This window comes from Vipera ursinii (genome assembly GCF_947247035.1).
Source record: "Vipera ursinii genome assembly, chromosome: 1".
In the NCBI taxonomy this organism is placed as follows: domain Eukaryota; kingdom Metazoa; phylum Chordata; class Lepidosauria; order Squamata; family Viperidae; genus Vipera; species Vipera ursinii.
In genome coordinates, this window is record NC_139512.1 from 211,265,784 (window position 1) to 211,278,915 (window position 13,132).

Here is a 13,132-nt window from a genome sequence, read left to right on the forward strand (position 1 = left end):
ACATTCTTACAATTAGGCCTTATATCAATTTTGTCTTATAACACAGTTTGAAGCTAAATATGGGAACTTGCACTTTGAAATCTAATAGCTAATAGGTATGAACAACTGACACTAAAATGTCTTGGCACACAATAAAAACCCAGTCTTTAAGAGCCAAAGATTGGAAAATAACTTGTCAGTTTGCAGAGGTGTAGGACATGCTCTTTTAAAATCTATAGTGTTGTCTTTTAAGATATCTACATTCAAATTGCTTGGCAAAATATAGTTACAAGCACCTCTGGCTACTTATGAGAAAATGGGTAAGCTTACCTTTTTCTGCCAGAGGCCTCTCCTCTAGCTGTTTTTCATACTTCAGGTGGGTGCTACTTTTAACTAACTGCACACCTGTGTAGGACAAGCTTGTACAGGAAAAGATTCTGAATATGCTTCATGTTGTGTGGATAGTAAAATTCAAATCAAATAGTGTTTTCAGGTTCTTACTTTTAATTAGGATGGGGTCATTCAAAAGTAAATGATTTCCTGTACATTTTATGCTGGGATTGGAGTTGGTAGTTCTCCAAATAATTCATTCAAATCTGCTTTCTTTCTTTTCTTTTTCAAAGCTTCATCCTGTAGGTTTGTTTCTCGGATGAAAGAAAAAAAATCATGTCCGTGTGTGATACATTGTCTGAAAATTAATCTAATGGCTTCATTTAAAAGGTGTAAACCTGATTAATGACCACCTCAGGTGGGGAAAGTCTACTATAGAGTAAAACCACTGGCAGGAGGTAGTGCCAACCTTGTTGGCCTCTTAGTTTTCCAGCAACTTATAGTTGAGAGTGCTATGATTTATGGCAGTGTTTTTCAACGGTGGCAACTTGAAGATGTGTGGATATCAACTCCCATGATTCCCCAGTCAGCCATTTAGGCCAGGCTAATATCAGCATCCTCCATTTTCTGTGCCAAAGATTAAGCTTTCAGTCTTCCATCCAGGTCTTGGCGTTCTTAGCCAAGAATGTATGCCTCTGTCAGGGTCAATATTATGGTTATTGTCGCATTTATTTTTACTTATTTTACTTTACTCTTTAGTCTAAATAGTGGGCAGACTACTACAGCCCCTCAAGTACTGGAAACCTTTTCTTTGTTGGACCAGACATGCCTAATTTCCTCAATCAGTCATCATATAGTTTAGCCTCCAGACTCCTTGTTGTCTTTGTTGCTCTTCTCTGCACTCTTTCTGGGATATTTTCTGCAGAAGTAGCTTTGTGCAGAATGCACAAACATGCTACTAGGAACACTTACTTTTCATTCCAACTTTTTTAATGGCAAGCGAGTAAATTATTAATGGCTAACTTGGTTTCTCTATGGAGGAAAGAAATTATTAATCCTGCTGTTCCTTTACAAGTGGAAAAATTTCAGTGATCTGCTGACATAACTAAAGGCACAAGTGGAAATATACAATCAAACAATATAGATAAGATAGCTCTGCACATGTGTTCCTCTGAAGAGCATTGTACGGAGAGGCCCAGAGGAATATATAGCTACTACTTCATAGTAGGTAGCCATAGTTGTGTTTATATTTATTTAATTTTATTTATTCAATTTTTATGCCACCCACCTTTCCATAAAGTGACTTTGGCCAGTGTTGCTGCATTGTGACTGTTATCTCGAGTTGTTTGTGCACACCAGTTCATAGTCATTGAGAGATCTGGGGGTATAAAATACTTTTGGTATAAAATACATGAGGAGAAGACATGGTGAGGATGAAGCTTAATATTCTCAATACGAGGAGGGCAAAGATATTGGGTATGCTACTTCATTTGTAGGAATATAATATTAAAAAGCTTCAAGTAGCTCTTTAGGTTAGATTAGATGGGGGGGGTCCCCACAACTTTAAGACTTGTCGACTTCCAATTCCCAGAATTCCCCAGCCTGCAATGTCTTATATCTCCAAAAGGTGTTTTCATTCTTCCTCACATTTTCTTCTTTGATCTACCGGTATATTAGGAGGTGGTCAACCTCATTAGGGATTTTAAGAGTTAGGATGGTCATTTTATGAGAACTTCATTGTAATGGCGCTGTTCCAGTGTGGAAGAACTGGGCTATGTGGTTTTTAAGGCTCTATGGCAGACATGTCAAACACAAGGCCCGGGGGCCGGATCCGGCCTGCAAAGTGGTTTCATGTGGCCCACGAAGCCACCCTGGAAACAGTGAGGGAACGGCCCATACTGCCTTGGCCCTGGCCCAGAGACCCTCCTTCTGCCAGAGACCCTCAGATCTGTCCCACTCCTGCCCAGGCCCCCATAGGCACCCTTGATGCGAACAATGTAGAGCTGGCCACGCCCACCCAGTAGGCCATACACACTAGCCACGCCCACCCAGTAGGCCACGCCCACCCAGGCCACACGCACCCGGCCCCCTGAGGGCAACTGCAATGCTGATGCGGCCCTCAATGAAATTGAGTTTGACACCCCTGCTCTATGGCTTTATATTTCATCTGCAGTTGGGCTAATGCTGTTAAAGAGGTTCACCACACCAATTGTTTTAGGAAATAGATTAAATGTTGGGAAAAGTTTGTGTGATATTTAATGGTAGCAGTATAGGAACTGCTTTCTGTGGGTTATCCCAGGACCCTGTTGAAAGAGCCTATCTTCATCATCATTTAAGATCCATTAACCTGTAGAAGGGCTAATTGCTGAGATCCCTGCTCCAAAAACAAACCCATGAAAATTGATTGTTTTGGGGCTTCTCTACTGTCTAGAAACATCTCCGGCTAAAGAGAATGAAAGGAAAACCATTACAGAATACCCATATGTGCGCGCGCACACACACACACACACACACACACACACACACGAGTTTCAGATGGTTTCTGACTTCTGTGTATTTCGGTTGCTAACAAAAATTATATTGCTAAGCAAGGCAGTTGTTTAGTGAGTTTTGCTCCCCATTTTTTTTTTTACTTTTTTTGGCCACAGTTGTTAAATGAATCACTGCAGTGTTTAAATGAAATCATGTGGCTGTTAAGTGAGCCTGGCTTCCCCCATTGACTTTGCTTGTTGGAAGTCAGCTGGGAAGGTTGCAAATGGTGATCTCATGACCCTGGGACACTGAAACTGTCGTAAAGACATGCCAGTTGCCAAGCACCCAAATTTTGTTCACATGACCATGGGGAGGCTGCAACGGCTGTTAGTGTGAAAATCAGTCATAGGTCACTTTTTTCAGTGCCTTTGTAACTTCAAATGGTGACTAAACAGATGGTTGTAAATCAAGGGCTACCTGTAGATATACCACCAAAAAATCAAATGCAAAAAATGTCTGTGCTACAGAATTTCTGCAAGTAAAATCATTTTAATTATTCTTCACTGTGGCCATGGATGAACCTTCACTTTATAGCCTATAGCAGGGGTCTTCAAACTTGGCCCTTTTATGACTTGTGGACTTCAACTCCCAGAATTCCTCAGCCAGCATGCTGGCTGAGGAATTCTGGGAGTTGAAGTCCACAAGTCATAAAAGGGCCAAGTCTGAAGACCCCTGGCCTATAGCATGCAAAGTAAAGTTTGAATGGCTTGAGCCAAGAGTAGAGTTGATTTTTTTTTAAAAAAAAAGTTGGAGTCTTCGTAGAACAACCTTTGACTTATTTTCTTCTCCAAGCATTTATATTATGTGCATCCACAATACAGTAAAGAACAGTAGGCTCTCTTTCCAGAAAAAAATACAAATGTGCTATGTGTCCATGCAAGGAGCATGAGAGGGGCAATATAAAATCTTGCATCCTAGCCGGCATAAAGATAAGCTTTTAATTAGTATTTAGTCATGTTGTCTGTTCAGTTAGCTAAATATATCCTAATATATATTTATATATATATTGATTTTCTATTCTAAAGCAAACAATGGACATCAGTCTACCCCCTGAAGACCAGGATTCATCTGGAGATGATGATGATTCATTTTCTGGTTTATCATCTGGTATAGGTATGCTTTGTTCTCTTTTCTTCTATTTATTATAAATAAAATTTTTGCTCAAGTATTAACCTAGGGAATTATTTGTTGTCAGTAGAGCAGTAGTGATTACCACTTCAGAAAATTTGGAAAGAGGATTAAATAAATTCATACGGGATGAGCCTCCCAGTAGCTGAATTTCTCTATGGTTGTATGCTACCTTATATAAATCAGAGTTGTAAAACCAAAGGCCGCATTTGCTCCTGACTCATAATAAAGTATTTTTTTTTATTTTTTTTATTTTTAATCCCATTTATATCCCGCCCTTCTCCGAAGACTCAGGGCGGCTTACAATTTAAGCACAAACCAATGTGCTTAGCAATAGCCTTCATTCTATGTATATGCCTGCTTATTAGGGCTTTCACACACACACACACACCCAAGCGGCATTATTACAAAGTCAGCTTATTGCCCCCAACAATCTGGGTCCTCATTTTACCTACCTGGGAAGGATGGAGGGCTGAGTCAACCTTGAGCCTGGTGGGATGCGAACCTGCACTAATTGCAGGCAGCTGGTGTTACTTAAGGAGGCATTAGCCCACTGCTCCACCAAGTATGCATTGTCTAGAAATCCCCAAAGGCTCTCTCTAGCTGCACTTTTTAAATGTTATATAAAGTAGAAGGTTGAAGGGGGGAAAAGTATATAAACTATAATTTAATTGTTATATGAAATCAGATTGAGGTTTAGTCTTGCCCATGGCCCAGAAAAGGCGATACACCTCTGTCCTTTTAGAGGGCAAAGGGAATTGCATTAAACAAGAGGGGAAAGAGCTCTTCCAAAGCAATGGTCAGATAAGAGGGACTTCACTCTGGGCCAAGACAAGCCCATCCCTAGTTCACACAAAGATAAAATGAGGGAAGGGGAAGAGCACATTCAGATGTGCAAGATTCTGCTACTATAACTGTTAAAATAAAATTAGTGCTGACCTACGTGGCATTTGTTTCCTAGTCTGGCCTACCTTGTCTAGTCCATAAATCAAAGGTGGTATTCCTTAAAATGGAACTGCTAGGAAGGAGTAGTGACAAAGGACTACCCACCCTCATACTCATATTCTTTTTGTAAGCCTTTTGGAGGCATCTGGGCAGCCACTGTAACACAGAAGAGTGGGCTAGGTAGGCTTTGCTTAATCTGGCAAGTCTCATTTTAGCAAATAGATGTTTCTGTTGCAAAGACTTGTAACGTCTTACAATGCAGGGGAACAGAAGTGTTTTTGCAGCATTGGTAAGGAACATTATGATGACATCAAGTGGGATTACCGTATTAAAAACATGGGGTGGAATTCTTCAGACTATTTGGCCAAGGTTTCTCTTACTGTAGCATTGTGCTTTACTTTTGAATCCTGATTAAAATTAATCTTGACGTTAGGTTCTTCGACAGAGGATGAAGTGATTTCCTTCAGTCTTCCATTACAAGAAAGCACAAATACCTCTTTGATGCCTGAGGTTTCTACCACCTGGAGAGATACCCAGACAAAGGTTCAAGTTACAGATAGTCCTGTGGAAGATTATTCAAGTGCACCTGTCTCCATAGCAAGCATACCTGGGTTTCCAGATACTGCTGTCGTATCCAAGGAGCCACCAGTAACTCTTGAAGAGTTAGACTCAGATATGGAGCCAGACACAACAAAACCTACTGTATTGACAACAAGCAGCCCAATAGCGCATCATGTTTCCACAGCCAGAATTACGACTTCTCGTGCTGCTAGCACAGTCAAATTCATTGATATTCATGACATATCTAATATTGATGAAACACACTCATTTGGCATTGTGCCGGAAAGTGAGAGAGATTTGAATAGTGCCCTACCCACTATAGGGTCTTCTACTGCTCTAATGGAAAGCTCTCCTCTGCCTGAAAATGAAATCTTCCAGGAATATGGTTCTGGTGATCAGGTAAGAATTAAATAATTAAATTAAATTAAATTAAATTAAATTAAATTAAATTAAATTAAATTAAATTAAATTATTGGTGTGATCGCATCAGCTTCCTCTGTTCCTGGAGGAAACTGATTATCTGGACCCGTACCAATCGGGTTTCAGGCCCGGGCACCTCACGGAGACGGCACTGGTCACGCTGGTGAATGATCTCTGGCGGGCTTGGGACAGGGGTTGCTCCTCTGTCCTAGTCCTATTAGATCTCTCAGCGGCTTTCAATACCATCGACCATGGTATCCTACTGCGACGTCTCAGGGGGCTGGGAGTGGGAGGCACCGTTTTACGGTGGTTCTCCTATCTCCTGGGCCGCTCGCAGTCGGTGTTGACAGGAGGGCAGAGATCCACCCCAAGGCCTATCGCTTGTGGAGTCCCTCAGGGGTCTGTTCTCTCACCCCTCCTGTTCAACATCTATATGAAGCCGCTGGGCGAGGTCATTCGTGGTTTCGGGGTGGGGTATCATCAGTACGCTGATGATACCCAACTTTTTCTTTCCACCCCGAACCAACCCAGCGATGCCCTCGCCGTGATGTCCCGTTGCCTGGAGGCGGTCCAGGTCTGGATGGGGAGAAACAGGCTTCGTCTCAATCCTGCCAAGACTGAGTGGCTTTGCATACCGGCATCTCGGGCTAACCAAACTATTCCACCTTTAATGATGGCGAGTGAGGTGTTACCCCCCCCCCCCCCGTTGATAGGGCTCGCAACTTAGGCGTCCTCCTGGACTCACGGCTCAATTTTGAAGATCATATAGGAACCGTGACCAGGGGAACTTTTGCCCAGGTTCGCCTGGTGTGCCAGTTGCGACCCTACCTGGACCGAGATGCCCTACGCCCAGTCACTCATGCGCTCGTGACCTCCCGTTTAGACTATTGCAATGCTCTCTACATGGGGCTGCCCTTGAGGACCATTCGGAGACTACAACTGGTGCAGAATGTGGCCGCGCGAGTTGTGATGGGGGTTTCCCGATACTCCCATGTAACACCTCTACTCCGTGAGCTGCATTGGCTTCCGGTTGCCCTCCGGGTGAGATTCAAAGTGCTGGTGATGACCTATAAAGCCCTAAATGGCTTGGGTCCGGGATATTTGAGGGAACACCTGCTGCCAGCATCAAGTTCCCTTCGTCCAGTGCACTTGCAGAGGGAGGGTCTTCTCAGGGTGCCGCCGGTAAAAGATTGCCGGCGGATAACACCCAGGGGGAGGGCCTTTTCTGTGGGTGCGCCTGCCCTCTGGAACCAGCTGCCCGTGGAGCTCAGGACTACCCCTGACCTGCGTTCATTCCGCCGGGACCTGAAGACTTGGCTCTTTGAGCTCTCCGGCCCAGGCTGAGAATTTTAACTGGGGTTTTATTTTCAGGGATAATTTAATCTTTTAATTGTCTTTTAACTTTGTATTTTATATTGGTGTGATTTTAAAATGCCCTGTAAACCGCCCTGAGTCCTTCGGGAAAGGGCGGTATATAAATCTAATAAAATCTAAAATCTAAATCTAAGTGCTTTGGAATATCTTTACTAGTACTTTTGTTACTTCTTAGTTATCAGTTAGTCCTGATATGTATTATAGTTCAACTCTTTCAGATGTCAGCTTTGGAAAGTGTGACACAGTGCTGGGTTCCTTGAGACACATGGGTGTAATTAAAATATGGGTGCTTTGAAACATATCATAATTTATGCCTCCTTCTTTCAAGCAGGAAGATTTTATATTTTCAACACACGAGGAAAATCAAATAAATGTAAAGGACCTTGAAGCAGAAAATAGAGCGGTTGATACAGAAACAAAGAATGCAAAATCTGAAGGATTAATGGACAGGAAAGAAGTACTAGGAGGTATGCCTGTGTTTGTTTTGGGGTGTATTATGATTGTGCAGCACTTCAGATTTAGTTCCAAAACTATATTTGGAGCAGTGCACAGAGATACAAACATGCCATCCATCTACAATTCTTTAAAACAGTTGTTTTTCCAAGGTCAAGTAGTTGTCCCTTGCCCCTCAAACCTCTTACTGTAGATCTATTACCGTGTTTCCCTGAAAGTAAGTCCTACCCCGAAAATAAGCCCTAGCTTGGTTTTTGGGATTGGGCCTAATATAAGCCCTACCACCAAAATAAGCCCTAGCTTTGGGGCGAGGCACATACTTTAAAATCAAGCTAGGGCGGGGTGGGGTGGGGAGCTGCCCCACATGTCCCGCACCCACTTACCTTGCAGCCTGGCCTCTCACCAGCCCACTTCTGAGATGTCTTCTGCAGCCAGGCCTGCATTTCACAGGACTTTCCGGAAAAGTACTGCAGCCGAGAACTGAGCTATGGATCCAATCCTTACCTTGGTTCTGCAAGAACTCTGCAGCCGAGGGCTGAGCTATGGATTGAATCCATAGCACGGTACTCGGCTGCAGAGGCCTTCCAGAAAAGCCTGACTGCAAAATGCATGCTGGAATGCAGCTGCAGAATGAAGCTGCTCCTTCAGCCACAGAAGAAGTGGATCTGCTAGGCAGAGCTGTCGGTGCTGGAGGTGAGTATAAAAGACACACCTCCTCTCCCCACCCGCCCCTGGAAAATAAAACCTGGTCCCTCTTTTGGAGGCAAAAAAAAAGAAAGAAAAAAGACCCAGTCTTATTTTCGGGGAAACACAGGTATATTCATGCTCCTGCAAGTCCTGAAACACCTTTTGGGCACTGAAACTCAAATGTTCCATAGCTCTGGTATGTATGTATGCATATATGAATGTATGTATCTATCTGAATGGGATGTATTTCTGTATATTGCAATGCACCAACCCTCTGTATAAACTTATGTATGTTCAATACATTGGTTTACATTCATGGCTGAACTGCCAACACTGTTTTCTGTGTAATGTTATTTGTTTTATATTAATGTCTATAATGGACATTATTTCTGACAAAATGTGACAGTTACTGCAGGGCATTAAACAGAGCTAAAGATGCTAAAGATGCTAAAGTAGTTTGTCTTGATCATGGATTTTAAAGCCAGAATCTAGAACCAAATAGCTTGAATGGCTCCGATAAAGGTGTGTGCAAAAGGAAATCCTACACTTTATAGAACTAAGTTATTTGTAGAGCCAATTAAAATATAACTCTGATGTTGTGGGTGTTCCTTTCCTTTCCTTTCCTCCTTTCCTTTCCTTTCCTTTCCTTTCCTTTCCTTTCCTTTCCTTTCCTTTCCTTTCCTTTCCTTTCCTTTCCTTTCCTTTCCTTTCCTTTCCTTTCCTTTCCTTTCCTTTCCTTTCCTTTCCTTTCCTTTCCTTTCCTTTCCTTTCCTTTCCTTTCCTTTCCTTTCCTTTTTTCCTCTCCTCTTTTTTCTTCTCTTTTTTTGCAGTGAAGAGGGACCCAGTAATCATTTCTTTCTGCTGCTCATCCATAATTCTTTATTTTGGTACATTTATAGTGCACCTTTCCTCAGAGAACTTTATTTCCTTCATACCGTTAATTTTGCTCCATTGTGCACTAAGGTCTCAAAATTTCTTTTAGAGATTACTTCTAAGAACGTGTCAAGCATTTTGAAATCATGATATTTTGCATTAGGGTTTTCCAATGTTTTTAAGTGGTTAGCACTCTTGATACTTCAAAAGATTATTGTGGGTCCGATGTGAACTTTCTCATAACAATGTTTATAGCTTCCCTAATATCTGGAGCATGGCAAATCATGAACCAGAAGTCAGTTGAGGCACAGAAATTAGTGGCTGCTGAAGGAAATGTTCATAGATACTATGTTAAGGAACCCATAATTATATTAAGGATCCTAAAGATGTGTACAAGGACTTAAGTCAATCGAAAATACTTTTACCATAAACAGAGGCTGGTTTTCAGGATATTGTTCTGTACCAGCCTACTACCGGCCCTGCAGAAAAGGCAGGGACAACCCCTTTACAAACGGCAAGAGGCTGGAACTAAGCCTGCCAAATTTAGTAACATAAAACAGAGCAAAACAAGACACGAACCATGAAACAGGAGCTATTCAAACGGTTGCCTTCAGCAAACCAGCCCTCCCACACATTCCCCTTTTAAACAGTTCAGGGCGTGGCTTCTCTCTGCCTCCTTCCGAGGTGCCCCATTGCCTTCCTCTGTTTACTCCTGATTGACTGCCTCCTGCGTCGGGCGTCCTTGAACAGGGCCAGCTGTGAGTCATCTTCATCCACGCTGTCAGGCTCACACAGCTGGGTCTGCGTTGTGACCAGATGGGAGGGGCCTGGCTGAGGGCTCTGCGGAGCCTCATCAGCAAGCTCTCCAACACCCTCAGCAAGCTCTCCAACACCCCCCCTCCTCCTCTGAATCGTCCAACCCAACTGCCGAACCCACAGGCTGACCCTGAATCACAACAGATATAAAAAAGGTGGCCATTTAGATTGCTTTATCTGTTTGAATGCAGTATACACAATTCCCTTGATATCCTTTGGGACTTAGGAAACAATCGTCTCCCTCAGAGATTAGAACAAAATCTCTTTCCGCTTTGGTTCTAGCTTGAAAATGTACATGTTATCCTTTTCTTTCTCACAGGAGTCATCGCTGGTGGACTCGTAGGCTTACTGTTTGCTGGATTCCTAGTTGCATTCATGCTATATAGAATGAAGAAAAAAGATGAAGGAAGTTATTCATTGGATGAGCCAAAGCAATCGAATGGAGGCTATCAAAAACCACATAAGCAAGAAGAATTCTATGCATGAACAAACTGAACAAAAACTGGAGACCATTTTCTTATTCCTGGACATCATGAGTTCTCGCTGCATTTTTAAAGGGGGGAAAACTAAAAGCCATAAGACTGAATCTAAGGCTCTGCCTCCTTGTCACTGGGAACTATAATTTCTCCAAAGTCAATCGGGATTAATAAAAACCTTACCTGCTTTCTTGCACAAAGATTACCTGTAAAGTGGGACTTCCTATCTTGTCTAAAGACTCCTAGGGGAAGATAAGGAATCAACTGTATATAATCTTGATGTCTTATGAACGCACCAAGGAATTCGTATGGTACAATGTGTGTGTTGTCAAAGATACTCCCCGCGCCCCTCGCCCCCGTCCCCAGCAAAATTGGCTAGCCACATTTTAGAAAATAATCTTTTTAAAGACAACGGTGTGGCTTTGGGCAGTTATTTTCCCCATTTCAGCCATTAATGCCAGGTCCCTGAATAAGCAAATAGCGTGGGAAGTCCAGATGAAAAATTACAGATCTGACCAGAGGGGTGGAGTTGTTTAATAGGAGTATGATTCCACTAGAGCTCAGTGGGAGAAAGGGTGTAACACCGAGGCTTCAAATTCTGAAGCAAACATTGGGAAGTAGATATTTAAGACATTCACCCTTTTACTCTTCTTTTGATCTTACTGCAATATCTCTGCTGCTCGCTGCACAAAACTGTCCTAGTATCGGGATCAGTAATTTTTTCTTTACCTCTTCTGCACTGAGTTGTTGATAATGGCTTCTCCACTGCCGCCTTGAAGCTTCTCTCACATAGTACTTAGAATGCCAGGTGCAGCCTGCAACATACAGGACAAAGCATGCCAAGGCTAATGAGGATTCCTGTTTCTGCCAAATCCCAACTATTTGAATCCTATTAGACTGGGGTTTGCAGTAGGAATTCAGGGAGCATGCCTTTTGGCATGCAGGGCCTAGGGGAATATGTACATGGGTGATGACTTTTATCTCGGTCCAAGCGAGAAACAATAAGAGATTTTGAAGTTCAAATGCATTCAGGAATTATTCTGTGTAGAAGAGGGAGGTAAGGATGGATTGTGTGCCTTCATCACTTTTGTGTAGCACAAATTGCTCAGTTTTGTATCACTGGCATCTAATCAATGAATGTTGGCACTTCTGAACCAGTATTTAAACGTGTTCACCGTGTTTGGAAAAGACGATGATCTCTCCTAAGCAGGCAGATTTCTGTTTAGAATAAAGAAGCATAGATGTATTATTTCCATAATGCACAAGAGGATGATATGGATGTGAATAATCTATACCACAATGTTTTGTAGAGGTTCTGGGTTTATAAGGAAACACTTGCATCCAATTTAGGCTCTTTGTTTCATCATTTACACTTGTTGGTTTGCAATATATTTTCTGCTTCTAGCAAAGTTTAGATAAAAAAAGGGTGGGCGACACTAGTGCACTGTGAGGAAATATGGAATGCTAAGCCGAAGTAAATATTTCAGAAAGGGCATAATTGTGAGCTGCTGCCCACTGCACATTTGGTGCCTTTCTTATCTCTTCCTGCTGAAAAGACCCTTGATGGGTTACAAATTTCAGTGAGTGAAAACAGGCTGTCAGCTTCTTACAGTACCAAGAAACTATATAGTGAAGTTTTAAGTGATGTGTCCATTTTATGTATGGAAAATATGATCATTGACTTTCTCAGACATAGGAAACACTTCTCTTTTTCAAGCAAAGAATAAAACTCATGGTTGTGTTTTTTTTGTTTTTTTTTGAATGGTCAAGCTTGAAAATAGAATCTGGAGACTAAATAGTAAAATCAGTTGCTGTTTTTTGGGGGGGGGGGTTTTGTGTGTATTCCTCAACCATACACATGCAATAAAAAGACAGTCGGTCAAAATAACTTGTCTCGTGTCATTTACCTGAAAAATGCTTTTCTACTCATTTCCTACTTGAATTTTTTTTTACATGTTTTGAATTGCAAGGTTATTTGGGAGAGGGGAGGCTTAGAATACAAAAGGACCCTTGTCTGATTAGCTTGGTTTACTGAAATGCATCTAAAAATGTGCATGCTTCCATTTGGTAGAAAGAGAGCAAGCAATGGCTTCACGCTGGGCTGTCTCAAGATGGATTGTTTAAGAAAATAGGAAAATATGCAATCCGAGTATTAAAAAATATATATAGAATATTGTCCCAAATGTGCTTTTCCAAAAGGCTCTACTGAAAAAGCTTCTTGGATGAGAAGTGAAATGTTTTCAAACAAGAAAAAAAATAAACCCCAAAAGTCCAGTTGCCTTTTGGAAAAGCACCTTTGGAACCTGGATGATTGAGAATCTCCATGGATATATAGAATATTGTGCATGCTCAAAATGAGTACGTATAGCAGACATGTCAAACACAAGGCCCGGGGGCCAGATCCGGCCCGCGAAGTGGTTTTATGTGGCCCGCGAAGCCATCCTGGAAACAGTGAGGGAACAGCCCCCACTGCCTTGGCCCTGGCCCAGAGACTCTCCTTCTGCCAGAGACCCTCAGATCTGTCCCACTCCTGCCCAGGCCCCCGTAGGCACCCTTGA

The 13,132-nt window shown here is 42.3% G+C and overlaps 1 protein-coding gene across 1 annotated transcript in view; it reads left to right on the top strand.

Moving 5' to 3' along the window:
- Positions 1-12,448, top strand: part of SDC1 (syndecan 1) — a 36,177-nt gene extending 23,729 nt beyond the window's left edge. Inside the window, exons 2-5 of the mRNA XM_083358937.1 lie at positions 3,867-3,954; positions 5,348-5,874; positions 7,598-7,736; positions 10,418-12,448. Coding sequence (XP_083215063.1) covers positions 3,867-3,954; positions 5,348-5,874; positions 7,598-7,736; positions 10,418-10,584 — 921 coding nt within the window. The 3' untranslated portion in view covers positions 10,585-12,448. The remainder of the gene's footprint in view (positions 1-3,866; positions 3,955-5,347; positions 5,875-7,597; positions 7,737-10,417) is intronic.
- Positions 12,449-13,132: the final 684 nt, after the last annotated feature.